Genomic DNA, 15,760 nt, shown 5'->3' on the forward strand with positions numbered 1-15,760 from the left:
AGGTGCTTTAGCATGATGATGATGATGATGATGATGATGTTCGGGAGGTAGAGTCGCCGGGTGGGGATTGTAAGGTCCCTGGTTTGACCCCAGCCAAAGCCCCAAAAACATGCAGAAAAACAGAGGCTCTTCAGTCCGGTCCCTGACCAGGAATCTGGACTGAGCACTTGGACGTGGTCCCCGGGCGCCATGAACGATGGCTGCCCACTGCTCCTGGCTGCCCCTGGAGGACAGCTTGGATGGGTGAAATACAGGGAACAATTTCCACAGGCGCAGATGTGTGTGTTGTGTGTGGTTGTCGCCGCTCATTCACCTGTGTGTATTTGTGTGTTGATCACCGTGTGGCGAATAAAAGACCCTCGAAGTCCTATTATTGTTATTATTATTTTATATATATTATTATTATTGTTATTTATATATTATTATGATTATCACGAACAACAGGAAGCTCTGGGGGAGGGGCTTCACAACCTAGCAGGTATCCAAATGAGACCAGTAACTCTCAAAGTGGTGGGTGGAAAAGTTGTATTGATGTTGGGGTGATCCCTAAATCTAGTGGTTCCAAGTGTCCAATATCATCCCCCTAAAAACAATATGAACAGAATAGTCTATTAAAAATTACTCTCTGTGATCAAATATCAATTCCACGAGGTATGATTCCCAGAACCAGAATAATGGGTTCTATATCTGTTTGTTTTGCACATAAAGAGTGAATGGAGATGGCGGTGGGCGGGTCTTGTCTCTCTCTCTCTCTCTCCACCAATGCGGTGGGTGAGAAGGCGCGAGTGACACAGAGCTCCACCAATCCCGGGGCCGTAAACTGGACAACAGAGGCCCACATGACCCTGCCTCCTCGCCGTAGCTCCGCTCCGCTCTGCATGGACATCATCCCCGTAAAGAAAACGGACAAAGACGCGTGTTTACAAAGCACATCTAAACCGTGTGGATAACCGACGTCTTTCGGTGATTCTCGGTGTCAGAAAAGCGGTGTCAGTTGCAGTTATTGATTTTTTTTAACGGCACATTCTCCGATTTCTCATTAACTTGGGTGAGTTTGTTTTTTTTCCACGGCTAATTGGTGCTAAGTAGCTAACATGCTAACAGCTGTTCACTCACATGTTCATCACAGACTATTCTGACAACTCACTATGGTGGAGCTTCTTTCCCCACCCCTAAAACTGTTGTACTTTAGACATATTGCAAGTTTGCAGAGCAGCTTTGTAAGAAGATTGACTTTCCTATCTGTTGAGCTGTCACTCTCTGGCTGGCTGGCTAGCTCCACATCGGGCTGTTTACTTTCCCCCCTCCAGGGTCCACGATGGAGCTGCTTAGATAGATAACAAACTACCCTAAAACGGGTAGATATCTCTCCAGTTGACCCTATTTACGATATCTAACTATTCTTCTACGTCTAGTGAACACAGGAATTGTGCTTTTGTGTCTGTATCATCTCCTCTTCCCTTCTTATAAGCAGGTTTAGCTTCTAACCGAGCCACGCATGTGTGTGTTTTGACGGAGGGGGCAGGGAGGCGGGGACGCCAGAGGGGGGGAGCTTACGCTGAACCACATGACCAGCTTGATCGTAATGTGTTTAGTCGAACCAGCCCCACATCTGATAAGCTAAGAAGAACACACGTTGTGTTGGAATAAAGTTTTTTTTTTTTTTTTGCTTTCTTAATCAAAAAGGAGTAAGGTTCAAGTACGGGATGCCAGGTATGGGGGGGTTTAACCCCCTTTTCCCCCCACGTTTGTCTCGTAGCCGAGTTAACGTCCCTCGCTCGGTTGTGAGTCTTGACCCGAATCCGTGAGAAATGCCATGTACCCTCTAGTTAGCTTAGCATGCTAACTAGCCATGCTAGCGTTAGCATAGCTGGCCGTGAGAAATGCCATGTACCCTCTGCTTAGCTTAGCATGCTAACTAGCCATGCTAGCGTTAGCATAGCTGGCCGTGAGAAATGCCATGTACTCTCTGCTTAGCTTAGCTTAGCATGCTAACTAGCCATGCTAGCGTTAGCATAGCTGGCCGTGAGAAATGCCATGTACCCTCTGCTTAGCTTAGCATGCTAACTAGCCATGCTAGCGTTAGCATAGCTGGCCGTGAGAAATGCCATGTACCCTCTGCTTAGCTTAGCATGCTAACTAGCCATGCTAGCGTTAGCATGGCTGGCCGTGAGAAATGCCATGTACCCTCTGCTTAGCTTAGCATGCTAACTAGCCATGCTAGCGTTAGCATAGCTGGCTAGCCTCACTCTGGCTCACTAGTAGCATCACTGACACGTCAATCCGTCGTTTAGACAAACGAGCCGTGATGTAACGTTTAGGCTATAATAATAATAATAATACACAATGTTAATAGTGTTGCTTTATTTTAGTAACGTAGTTGCTAAACCAGCTTGCTATTGCCCATTCAGTCGCATTAGCTGGGAAGCTAGCAGGCTAACTAACTTGTCCCTAAGCCCGTCCAATCCCTTTAGCTTGGCTGGTTGTGTGTGTGTGTGTGTGTGTGTGTGTGTGTGTGTGTGTGTGTGTAACGTTAGCTCGGCTGCTATCGCCAGGTCATCGGTTTGTGTTGCGGCCTGTTTCAACCTTATCTTCATCTCCTGTCTTTGTCTGTGTGTGTGTGTGTCTGTGTGTGTGTGTCTGTGTGTGTGTGTGTGTGTGTGTGTGTGTGTGCGTCTGTGTGTGTGTGTGTGTGTGTGTGTGTCTGTGTGTGTGTGTGTGTGTGTGTGTGTGTGTGTGTCGGTCAGTTCGCGTTACGCACTACATTAGATCGGTCTTTAACTTCGAGGACGTTACATACTTATCCTCACATTTACCGAATAAGGCGTTGAGCGTTTATTAGTAGGCCGTCTCAGTCGTGCATCGACTCCCGTGAACAACAAGATGATCCACCGTAAAGATGATCCACCGTACACGTCCTCCGGTACCGGGGAAAGCACACCGTGACCCCGCGCGCATCTACCGTGGGTTAGTTATACAACGCTTTGGTTATGCCTGACGTCAGACCGGGGATTTACGACAGCTACGGATCCGGTTACTCTCTCTATGAACATAACGGGCACATTGATTACAACCGTTAGGCTGTCGGTGTCCGTAACGCACGATAAATACTGCAACACCGAACGCACGTGGGCCGTTCCCGTTAGTACGGGACACAACTGCAGCCACATGCTGTGAGGAAGAGTCAAAAAATGACTTCACTACAATGCAACTTCCCTCGATCACTCTCCCAGAGGCCTGTAGCAATGGCTGACATGCTCTCATATATGGCCAGCTGATGTGGCCAGACAGCCATACGTAAGCTGGCTCATAGCCATACAGAGTACTAGCCAAGTATTACGCAAGACCAGACCCACACCACGTAGCCGTACTGCTGCTGTCGGTGTTGACATCAGATTATGTTGATGATCCCTAATGCAGTCTTTGGCAGAGAGAGGTACGGAGTGAGAGAAGACGGTGAAGGGTAGGTGGAGGAGAGAGGGAGCGAGAAAGAATTGAGTCTTATTAGATTTTTGTCATATTTTTTGTCATTTGTTCCGTTCACATCTGATTTATCAGCACTGGAATCACCTTTTAATGCTCGGTGGACATGTAGTATCAGGAATGGAACGTGTCCTGTTGAAACGGAGCTCTCCGTGCCACACAGGCACACGTGTACCTGCATAGATGCCCTCTAGGCCAGCGCAGCCTATTGTTGTGGGAGCCACAGATTGCACCACTTGAGGCTACTAACCTACTTAGATTAGGCCTGTGCTGGATGAGCATGGCGTGGCGTTGGCTCTGCGTAGCCTCTACATGAGGGAGGGGGGGGGGTTACTGATGATTCCTAAAAGTTAGTTGTTCTTCTTTTGGAGTAAATGACCCCAAGACAGAACTCGCTCGTTGAGTCATTGAGGGACTCATTCAGAAATCCCCTCTCTCCCTCCCTGGTGGGGCGAGCGAGCGCGTGGCCCGGCGGTTACGCTGATCCACCCACTCCCTTGGCAAGGCCCTTCAGAAGAGGATAAACAAGACTGGTGCTCCAGCCGACTACTCCTCTCTCCCTCTCTGTCTGACTACTCCTCTCCTCCTCCTCTCTCCCTCTCCCGTCTCCTCTCTCTGTCTCTCCTCCTCTCTCCCTCTCCTGTCTCCTCTCCTCCTCCTCTCTTCCTCTCCTGTCTCCTCCTCCTCTCTCCGTCTCATGTCTCCTCTCCTCCTCTTCCTCTCCTGTCTCCTCCTTCTCTCTCTCTCTCCTGTCTCCTCTCTCTGTCTCATGTCTTTTCTCCTTCTCTCTCTGTCTGTCTTCTCTCCTCCTCTCTTCCTCTCCTGTCTCCTCTCCTCCCTTCCTCTCCTCCTGTCTCCTCCTGTCTCCTCCTGGCCCCTCCTGGCCCCCAGACGGGCAGCCTGGTACTAGTCTCCTGGCCCGGCCCAGTTTAATGGTTAGCAAGCTCGCTGTTTACCGGCCGAGTGTGATTCAACACAGTTATAATGATAAACACCCAGCCGCTCTGATGGTGTGTGTGTGTGTGTGTGTGTTTGTGTGTTTATGGACTGCTTTATAGGATATACATATCTGATTGGTTGTTTTAGAAGATGGATCGGATAGATAGGTCATCTGGCCAGGCCAGTAGAACTCTGAAATTGAGTATTAAAGTTTATCTGTAGCGTAATCTTGGAGCCGGCAGCGACAAAAGGAATCCTGAATCACGCAGTGTTAAACAAACAGTGTTGGGGGCAGAGATACCATTCCAAGGTAATGGGGGAGAATTTTGAATATGAAAGGTGTGTGTGTGTGTGTGTAACCGTCTCTCTCTCTCTCTCTCTCTCTCCATCCCTTCATCTCCACGCCTCTCACCCCCCCCCCCACCCTCCCATCTCCTCAGAACCGGCAGAGATGAGTGGTCCAGAGGTTGCCAAGACGCCAGGGGGCGGGGCCCCGGGGAAGGAGGGGAAGGAGCCGGTAGCCAATGGGCACGCGGGAGAGGGCGGCGAGAACAACCCCTTCGCCGACTACATGTGGATGGAGAATGAGGAGGAGTACAACAGACAGGTGACACTCACTCACACACACACACACACTCACTCACTCACTCACTCACTCACTCACTCACTCACTCACTCACTCACTCACTCACTCACTCACACTCACTTCCTCGTTAACCCAGAATCTCCCTCTCTCTCTCCCTCTCTCTCTCCCTCCCTCCCCCTCTCCCTCCCTCTCTCCCAGGTGGAAGAGGAGTTGTTGGAGCAGGAGTTCCTGGATCGCTGTTTCCAGGAGATGCTGGACGAGGAGGATCAGGATTGGTTCATTCCCGCCAGAGACCTGCCCTCGGGGGTGGGGCAGATCCAGCAGCAGCTCAACGGCCTGTCGGTCACCGACGGAAACGCAGAGGAGATGGCGGTGAGACGCACCACACACACACACACACACACGTGTGTGTAGCCACACACAGGACACACACTGGAATATTCATACACAGATGAATACACACAAACACACATGACACACACTGGAATATTCATACACAGATGAATACACACGCACACACACACACGCACACACAAGGACGGATATTTCAGTTAAATATTCACTTTTTGGTTACATGACTTCATCCGGCTTATCGGATTCAGATGTCATTCTAAATCTCCTTCTTTTCCTCTCCCTCCATCCCTCCATCCCTCCATTCCTCCATCCATCCCCCCATCCCTCCCTCCATCCCACCCTGCAGAGGAAGAGCAGCTTGAATCCCGAAGCGAAGGAGTTTGTCCCGGGAGTGAAATACTAGGACTCCCCCTCACCCCCATGGGACGCCCTCACACACACACACACACACACACGCTCGCTCTCAGAGACTCTGGCGGCCACGACCGCGCACATACACACACACACACACACGTGCGGCCCGTGCGTGACGGCCGTCTCAGTGGGGGGTGGGGGGAATCTTCTTACAGCTTTTTATTTTCCGTTTGTCGGGACGACATTGTAAACTAAGGGACGGGGGATCGGGGGGGTGGGTGTAAACCGGCCGTCGCCCATACGGGGGCGCCGGCGCCACAGCATACTCGGATACGTGGGCACGCAGAGCAAGCACACTGACGGACAACCGAGGCTACGTCTCAAGATGGCGCCTCGTCCTCTTAAGTAGACATGAGTAGTCAAAAGAGCTACCAGTCCCCAGCTCAAAAGTAGTGTACTTATTCAATGAAATGTACTACTTCTGAGCTGGCGGCCTACGGGGATACGTTCGTAAGTAGGCGTACTAAACAGGGAATAGGAAGCCATTTTGAGATTCGCCACTCACGCTTTTCGTTTTAAAAGGCGGCCATGTTGGCACAGCGGGGGGGGGGTTCCAATAACAGTTCAATAAGTTACATTGTAGTCGGAACTCGATTCCGATTCGAATGTTGTCATTCCGGAATGTTCCGATGCCAACTCCTCCCCCCCCCAACCGTCTTTTTTTAGGCTGCCGCAGTGTGACTCTGTGCGTCTACGTCTCTGCATATATTTGAGATTCTGATGATTTCCTCCTCATCATCATCATCATCACTCACCATAGGCCTGGTTCGTCTGACCTCCTCTGACATCGCCACTCTCAAAACCTCCAGAGCCGTTTTTATTTTTCTCAGGGCCTAGTACCAAACCGAACACTCCCTTGTCTCCGAGTTTCCTTGACCCTTGCTGAGCACCTTCCCCCAGATCTCAACCGTCTTGGATAGGTGTAAGAAGCAATGCGTGTTAAATATTCCTCGATACAAAGGAAAAAATCCAGCTTTTATGACGTTTCTTTTCAAATTACGGTCTTGAGACAAAGATTCTTTTTCAAATTATGGTCTTGAAGTGTAAACGACGTTTTTGTCGGTAACCCTATCCCAACGACTTTCCAAGGGATAGTGGACACGTATGTGTTTGGGTGGGGAGTGTTTGGTTTGGAACGTGTCCCGGTCTCACTCAGAACTCAAACTACTCATCATGCCTCTAGCTCTGTTGGATTGAACATCCACAACCAATCAGGTTCTCTGTTTTCTCTCCTCTTATTTTTTGTTTCTTTGTCTTGTTTTTTTGAGGAGGGAGGTGTTTTGTGACCCTCTTGGATTGCCGTAGCCTGTGGTCACGTTCAGGAAGGACTTGATGTGAGAAGTTGGTCTTGAACTGCAGATCTCTGATCAGATCAAACGACCTCAAATACGATCTAAACGAATGTGAGGATTTACTGTCTCAATGAGAAGACCTGATCCTGGACCAGCAGTTAAAAGGCCTACTTCCTGGTTGGTCTTTAGGGCGTGGAGATTGGCCACAGACACAGGTGCACCCTGGGTAACTCAGTAGGAATGTCCGCCAGGTGGATAATATGTGAAATCATTTTTGTGATTTGAGTTTGAGGAAAGAATACAAAAGATTCCTGTCGAGACACAATTTCAAAAAGGAAGGAGAAAAAAAAGAGAAATAAACGAGGAAAATGCACAAAAACGTCTTCGTCATGTCCTCTTTCTCAGGGCAGAGGGGTACTGCTAATCATAGCATCTGGTTTGTTACATGTATACAAACTTCTTACAAGCTCAGTGAATTAAATACTTCATATCTAACGTGTCATAAATACTGTTTATCATATAAATACTGTATCGTATGTGTGTGTGTGTGTATATATACACACTGCTCAAAGAAATTAAGGGAACACTTACATCATCAATCATCACGGATCGCGGTATTTATCGAAATATTCAAGTTGAAAATCTTTATTGCTTACATTGTGTCATCAAGAACAAAATGTATGGTCCCATTTAGCTCTGTGTGTGCGTGTGTGTTGTGTTTATATATATATATGTGTGTGTATGTATATTTGATGGTTAATAGTGATGATAGAGCTGCAACGTTAAGTTCCCAGTACCTGGTAAACACCAGCACCTCTGAGAACAGGTGGGATCAAAATAGAGTTTGATGAGACTGATGAAGAGTGGGGAGCTGGACGGTGATGAAGGTGTCTCAGTGGCGGAGGTTCTCCCGGACCCGGTAGACCGGGCTGGTCTTGGGACGGGGCGTCTGGGGAGGCGGAGGAGGGGGGGGAGGAGAGGAGAGACGGCCATAGGGGAGCTCGCAAGGTGACGTCATCAACATGGGCACCTTTTTCTGTTCCAACATAACACATATCTACCTCTCGCACACAAACACACATCAGTCAGTCACACACACACTCACACACACACTCCCTGCGCGGCCGGGGCGCTACCTTGTTGGTGTAGCAGGCCTGATACTCGGAGCGGAGCGCCTTGCCGGAGGGGACCTGGTAGTGGACGCTGGGCTGGGAGGCGGCCTGGGGCAGCGTGGTTCCACGGGGAACCCGGGGTGGGAACGTCCTCGTCAGGAACCTAAACCTGTCGGCGTACTCCGTCACCCAGGGCCTCCTGCAGGAGGGGAGAGAGAGGGGGAAGGAGGGAGGAGGAGGAGGAGGAGAGAGGTAAGGAGAGGAGAGGGGGAGGAGGAGGAAGGGGAGGAGAGGGGGAGGAGGAGGAGGAGAGAGGGAGGTAGTGTGTGTGTGAGAGAGAGTGTGTGTGTGAGAGTGTGTGATTATGACTAACAACCCCTACACTGCAGTTCTGCTCTCCATGTTTTTGTGAGTCACCCGCTGTGGGTTTTACAGAGATGTGGGGCAGGTGGACAGAGTGTGTATAAATCAGCTGTTCTCGTCACGCACACACACAGACACGCACACACACACACACACACACACACACTGAATGAGGGACCTGTACATTGTGTGTGTGTGTGTGTGTGTGTGTGTGTCGTACCACTGCCTGTGTTTGGGTTCTGGTCCAGTAAAGCAGGCCTCTCTCAACTTGATGCTCTTCTCTGCTGGACCGAAGCTCTGCTTGTAGGTGGTTTTGTCCTCCAATGGGGCCCCTACACACACACACACACACACACACACACACACACAGAACCCAAGATAACGGTAGGTTAATAGTTATGTTGTTGTGTTAAATAGTGTGTTGTATCTATCAGTGTGTGTGTGTATTCCTACCTCTGTGTGCGACGGCGCCCTGGGAAGCCAGGCGGTGTTTGAGCAGACCCTCCAGCCTGGCTGAGCGACACATCTCCCTCAGGAAGTCCTCGTAGGGCTCCGCCCCCTGACCTTTGACCTCCTGGTCCGGCTCCTCCCCCCACCGCTGCTGCGGCACCGCTGCACTTCCTGCCCCGCACAGGAAACGGGAAGTTTGAGGTTTAACAATGTTGTGTTTGTTTGTTTGCGTGTGTATGAGAAAGAAGCTGTGTGTGTGTGTGTGTGTGTGTGTGTGTGGTTCCCACCTTCTCCACTCCCAACGTGCGACGGCCTGCCTGCGGCCACCGACGTGGCCTTGGAAACCGTCTCCTTGACAACAACCGCCGTTTCCTGCGTCCACGCCTCCCTCCGGGCGGGGCCAGGGTGGGCGGGGCCGGGCCTGAACGCAGGAGAGAGGGGGGTACGAGAGAGGGGAGGCGGGGAGGGAGGCGTGGGCCCCAGGGAGGTGGATGAAGGAAGAGAGGAAGAGGAGGAGGAAGAGGAGGCCTGCTTGGCGTCTCCGGAGCTCATGGCCGCCTGGACCTCCAGGAGAGGGGGTGGCGGCGCCGCTGCCGTGCCCAGGGAGGAGGCCTGCAGAGCGGGGAGGACGTTCGGCTCGGCCCCCCCACAGGGGCCCTCCAGCAGAGTCACAACTGGAGACATCCCCTTCTGGAGCGGAGGGAGGGAGAGAGGGATGGAGGGGGGGGGGGGGGCAGGTGAATGGAGGTAGGAAGAGGGGTGGATTGAGGGATGGAGAGAGAGAGAGAGAGGGAGGGGGGTGGAGAGAAAGAGATGAGTGCAGAATGTGAGTCGTGTCAATTAACAAGTGAACTAGTTAAGAGGATGATGTGTGTGAAGAGAGAGAGAGTTGGAAGGGTGTGTGTGTGTGTGTGTGTGTGTGTGTGTGTGTGTGATGACTGACCTGAGCGAAGCTGGATGAGCCATAGGAGCTGTTGGTGGTCTTGTAGCAGTACCTCCGGAACCTGGCCCAAGTATCACTGTCAATCTGTACACACACACACACAAAAAAACACACACACACACACCCGGCCATCATTTTGTTTTGCTTTGAAAACAAATGTCCTCTCTCATGCCAGTTCCTCTGGCTCCTTCTCCACCTCTCTCTCTCTCCATCTCCTTTTCCTCACCAAATCCCCCTTTCTCCCCCTCCCTTCCCTCCATCACCCCCCCTCCCCCCCTCCCTACCTTGGGTGGGGTGACCAGGGCGGGGCGGGAGGGTTTGGGCCGGGGGGCCGGGTTCAGCTGGTAGATCTGGAGCGGACGCTCGTTGAAGGGCCGGAAGTCGTCTCTGTAGGTGGTGTGGAGAGGCCCCCGGGAACGAGGACCAGGGGTCTGGGGGGGGGGGGGCGAGAGAGGGGGAGAGAGAGAGAGAGAGAGAGAGAGAGAGAGAGAGAGAGAGAGAGAGAGAGAGAGAGAGAGAGAGAGGGGAGAGAGAGGGGAAGGGAAAGATGTGTGTGTGTGTGTGTGTGTGCACTTGTTGACCTCTCCTATAACATTGTGAATATGATTAACTCACGGACAACGAACCAGCCAAGCCAAGGGATATTACAAAAGATGTCAAGCCAACTTCGGTATTTCAAAAAGCAGTATTTCACAGAAATTAGTACAAAAACACAACAAATTTAACGAGCGACTTGGAACTGCAGCTGCCCAACTAGCACTCCTCCTCCCCCTACCTTCAGACGCCTGGAGGAATTCATCTTCCTAGACTTCCTAGAATTCTGTCACCAGAGGGAGAGAGCGTTTGAGCCGGCGCATACTGTAGCTAGCTGTGAAGCGCAGGTGATCATGTGACGGTACGCCCCGTCCTCCGTCTCTCTCAGAATACACACGGAACACAGGGGCCTCTGTGATGTCACAGTGGAGTCTGCTGTGACCTCAGGGGACGGAACGTTGGGAGTTCGGAACGTTGAGTCGGCGGACCGGAATAGAACGATGATGTCACAGTGGGGTGTTTGGAGGACATGTGATTTGATGATGTCAGAGGTTTTGAGAGACAAACGGGGGCAACGGGTCTCTGCTTTTATATATTTGTTTATTAGAAAATTGATTCGTAGAAAAATTGTGTAAACAAAATTATAATTACATAAATCACTGCATACTCGTCATTCAGATTTTATGTTGGAGGATAAGAATCTTTGCTGTTGAAAGAAAAACAATGTTGACTGACTGATGACAGTACAATGGTTTCAAACAGTTAAGGCCAAGTCAATGGTAAATAAATGGTAAATGGAGTGCAATGGAGTGCACTTACAGTATACAGCGCTTTTATCCAAAGCTCTGCACTTACAAATCTGGTCAGGGAGACAGCACCATCTTGTGGCAGATTATGGTAGTGCAGTAAGCCTCATAAGACAAAAACCTATGTAGAAGTTGTTTCTCATTGGTCGAAATTTCTGTAGCTTGATCCTGATTGGTGCAGACCTGGGTTGAGGTGTCTCGTCATTGGCTGCTGAAAGAGTGCTGGTAGAAGATGTCTGCGTTGGCGGCGTAGTCGAGGGTTACCGCGGCGCCCATGCTCCGAGCTCCGAGGCTGGCTCCGCCCAGCGCCGACGACTGTTTCAGGGTCAGGAGGCTGTAGCCTTGGAAACGACCCTTGAACTTAGTCTCGGCCGCCGCTGCTGACAAGACCTCCGAGAAACCTGGGAGGAAGACGAGCATTAGATCACACACTAACACACACACACACACACACACACACACATACACACACATACACACACACACACACACACACACACACACACACACACACACACACACACACACACACACACACACACACACACACTCACACACACACACACACACACACACACACACACCTGGCTTGAGAAGTTCCCAGCTTTTCCAGACTGAGCCAACACAAAGGATGGGAAGACCTTGTTCCCCACTAAACAGAGCCTGAGAGAGGGAGAGAGAGGAGAGAGAGAGAGGAGGGTGAGTGTGTGTGTGTATGTATGTGTGTGTGTGGGACTGTGCGACCATAGTACGTGTGTGTGTGTGTGTGTGTGTCTCACCTCCGATGCTCCAGGGAGAACAGCTACGATGTGCCCGGCCAGGACTCTCCCTGCCTGGGTGAACACATGCACACACAGAGCATCCCCTGCTACAGCGCCTGGAACAAACACACACACACACACACACACACACACACACACACGGACGCACACACACACACACACACACACACACACACACACACACACACACACACAGTCAGGGCGGAGAGACCCATTTACAGGTAAAGATGGACACTCCGAGAAGGGAGTGACGACAAACAGGAAGTGATGTCACTCACCTTCAGCCAACTTCCTGCAGAAGCCGGCAAAGTGAGACTTCTGGAAGTTTCTGTACAGGTGAGGGAGCATGGTCCATCAGACCTGACACCTGCAGAACAGAGAGAGAGGGAGGGTGGGGAGAGAGAGAGGGGGAGGAGAGAGAAAGGGATGGAGGGATGGAGAGAGAGAAGGAAGTAGGGAGGGGGGGGGGGGGAGGGAGGAGAAAGGAGAGAAACCAGATCAGAAGTGCTGAGGGCGGGACTACTGCTGATCAAACATAACCAGTGTCTTCTGTCTTGGTCTCTAAGCACTGATGCGGGAAGTCCCTTCCGTTTTTGAACTCTGACCTGGAAGTAGTCCTCCATGGCCTTCATCACGTGTGTGACATCGTGATGGGGGCGTGGCCATGTTGTCTTTGGCGTCGAAGGACCGTCTTTATGGCGAGGTGGAGATCCAGAATGCTGAAAGAGAGAGAGGGAGGGAGAGAGAGAGAGAGAGAGGGAGAGGGAGAGAGGGAGAGGAAGAGAGAGAGGGAGAGAGAGAGGGAGGGAGAGAGGGAAAGAGAGAGAGAGAGAGAGAGAGAGAGAGAGGGAGAGAGAGACATAGAGAGAGAGGTAGAGAGAGAGGAGGGAGGGAGGGAGAGAGAGAGAGAGAGAGAGAGAGAGAGAGAGAGGGAGAGAGAGGGGAGGGAGGGAGGGAGGGAGGGAGAGAGAGAGGGAGAGAAAGAGAGGGAGGGAGGGAGAGAGAGAGAGAGAGAGGAGAGAGAGAGAGAGAGAGAGAGGGAGAGAGACATAGAGAGAGAGGTAGAGAGAGAGAGAGAGAGGAGGAGGGAGGGAGAGAGAGAGTGGGAGAGAGATGGAGGGAGAGAGAGAGAAGAGAGGACTGTGAAGAGAAGTCAGAAAGACTAAACAGTCCTGATCAGGCCTGGTGTTTTGCATCTCCTCTCTAGTTGTGGGCCACTGCTGTCGCCGTGGTTACCTGACCCCTCGTCCCCCATCATGTGACCCCAGCCTCCGCAGCCCAGCTGAGAGCCGTCAGGGTTCACCAGCTTACAGTTCGACCCCGTCCCCGAGATCAACACCACGCCCCCTACAGGAGAGAGAGAGGGACAGTTAGACCACGCCCCCGAGATCAACACCACGCCCCCTACAGGAGAGAGAGAGGGAGACAGTTAGACCACGCCCCCGAAATCAACACCACGCCCCCTACAGGAGAGAGAGAGGGACAGTTAGACCACGCCCCGAGATCAGCACCACGCCCCCTACAGGAGAGAGGGAGGGACAGTTAGAACCACGTCCCCGAGATCAGCACCACGCCCCCTACAGGAGAGAGAGAGGGAGTTAGACCACGCCCCCTACAGGAGAGAGAGAGGGACAGTTAGACCACGCCCCCGAAATCAACACCACGCCCCCTACAGGAGAGAGAGAGGGGAGTTAGACCACGCCCCCGAAATCAACACCACGCCCCCTACAGGAGAGAGAGAGGGACAGTTAGACCACGCCCCCGAAATCAACACCACGCCCCCTACAGGAGAGAGAGAGGGAGACAGTTAGACCACGCCCCCGAGATCAAGACCACGCCCCCTACAGGAGAGAGGGATGGAGAGAGAGAAACAGAGACACATTGATATGGATGAATCATGCTAATAAAGTCTCTCTTTGACTTGACCAGAGATAAAGTTATAAAGGAGTAGTTTGGTATTTCAAATCAAACTTTATGTGTATAGCACATTTCATACACAGAGGCAACACAATGCGCTTTACAGAGAACAAGGGAGGTGGGCATAGGCCCCACCCCTACATATTCCAGAGGGAAGCAAAAAACAGTTCCCCCATTGGCCAGAAACTCTATAACACAAAGGTCATCTTTATGTCACAGAGAGAAGTGACAAAGTAAACAATAACAGCGGTCCGTTACCGCGGTCACTGGCGGTTGCCATGGCACCGATGGCGTCAGTGGTGATGCAATAGCTGGCGCTGAGTTTGGGGAACCGCCCCTTCATCTCGTCGATCAGCTTCTGGATGGCGTCTTTCTGCTCCCCCCCGCTCAGGGACATACCCTGGACACACACACACACACACACACACACACACACACACACACACACACACACACACACACACACACACACACACACACACACACACACACACGTCAGATAGATACGGTGGGCAACGTTTCCAAGAATGACTGACTGATTTTGACATTTGACAGACATCTTGACTGACCAATGACTGCAGCGGTGTGTCTGGGTTTAGGCCCGCCTCTTTCTTTGCCCTCTGTACCATGTTGTTGATGGTCTCGATGCACTTGTCCACGCCCACCAACTTTAAACACACACACACACACACACACACACACACGAGAGAGGAGTAAGAAAAAGTCTGGGTTCTCCCATACATCCTGCTGATCCAGGATCAGCATTCTAGAAAGCTTCTACTTTGAACACTAAAGTCCGTCCAGGCAGGTCGATCTGACCTCAGGTCAGGGCTTAGGTGGCCCTCCAGTCACTCACCCAGTGGTTGGTGGAGGGACCCTCGGTCTCCACTAGGATCCTCCCATCAGCGGACACCAGAACCGCCCTGGACTGGGTACTACCGCTGGGCGCACGCACACACACACACACACACACACACACACACACACACACACACACACACACACACACACACACACACACACACACACACACACACACACACACACACACACACACACACACACACACACACGGAGAAAGAGGGAGAATCAACGTCCTGCTAGCACCGGCTGCTCATTCCAAACCTCGCACATGATTGACTTATTTTCACATAATACCTCCATATATACTCACCCCTCAACACCACCGAACACCCCGGCCATGTTTCGCTTCCTGTTTGTGTCATGTGACACGTCGTCAGCTGAGAGGTATCGCGATTTGGCACTGAAGGCAGCCCAACTGGGCGGAGTTTTATCGTTTTAAGGTATTTCCAGCTATAAAGGAGGTGAACTCCACTCCCATATGCAGCCCGTGATTAAATACGAGTTGTTATTCCAATCGCTTCTGGGCCATAATTCTAAATCCCATTCCAGTTTATAGTCGCGTAAAGTTTATGACCACGCCTTTCTGTGATTCACACTGAACTTTGCTTCAACAACAAGAATAAGATCTCGCGAGAATATGGTATCACGATGACCTTCCCTCCTTTGTAAACTGGGGTTATAAACATTGCAATGTCCCTAGTTGACCAGCAGGTGGCAACATTGCACAGCCAGTAGCCCAACAACATGCACTCTGTTAACAGTTTTCTTTGGAACTCTTATTCTCTTTTCTCAGGAACTGAATTAATAGTAATTTCGACAACTTCGACAGTAATTTCGTCCAGCAAATGGAAACCCGTCTGAGAGAACGTAGTCCCACTTAGCCCACTAAATCTAGACTACTGTTATAGCCTATAACAATTC

The 15,760-nt window shown here is 51.2% G+C and overlaps 2 protein-coding genes across 3 annotated transcripts; one reads left to right on the forward strand and one right to left on the reverse strand.

Annotated features, from left to right (window-relative positions):
* Nucleotides 1-857: 857 nt before the first annotated feature.
* LOC311328065 (polyadenylate-binding protein-interacting protein 2B-like) lies at nt 858-5,966 on the forward strand. 2 transcript variants are annotated; one of them, XM_084461182.1, is made up of 4 exons: nt 858-1,048; nt 4,863-5,029; nt 5,207-5,380; nt 5,709-5,966. In XM_084461182.1, the coding sequence occupies exons 2-4, from the start codon at nt 4,874-4,876 to the stop codon at nt 5,763-5,765; spliced, it is 387 nt and encodes a 128-aa protein (XP_084317308.1). In that variant the 5' UTR covers nt 858-1,048; nt 4,863-4,873; the 3' UTR covers nt 5,766-5,966. The 2 variants fall into 2 exon arrangements, with proteins under 2 accessions (XP_084317308.1, XP_084317307.1); XM_084461181.1 differs by lacking the exon at nt 858-1,048 and adding an exon at nt 1,671-1,713.
* A 5,115-nt stretch (nt 5,967-11,081) lies between these two features.
* nagk (N-acetylglucosamine kinase) lies at nt 11,082-15,315 on the reverse strand. Its single transcript, XM_084461233.1, is given in 14 exon segments — nt 11,082-11,677; nt 11,861-11,939; nt 12,056-12,153; nt 12,337-12,409; nt 12,411-12,425; nt 12,664-12,708; nt 12,710-12,742; nt 12,744-12,766; nt 12,769-12,777; nt 13,295-13,405; nt 14,234-14,375; nt 14,545-14,643; nt 14,832-14,916; nt 15,150-15,315. Coding segments are annotated over 14 exon segments (1,041 nt in total). The 5' UTR covers nt 15,179-15,315; the 3' UTR covers nt 11,082-11,477.
* Between the last annotated feature and the right edge of the window lie 445 nt (nt 15,316-15,760).

This window comes from Borostomias antarcticus (genome assembly GCF_949987555.1).
Source record: "Borostomias antarcticus genome assembly, chromosome: 37".
NCBI classification, from domain to species: Eukaryota; Metazoa; Chordata; class Actinopteri; order Stomiiformes; family Stomiidae; genus Borostomias; species Borostomias antarcticus.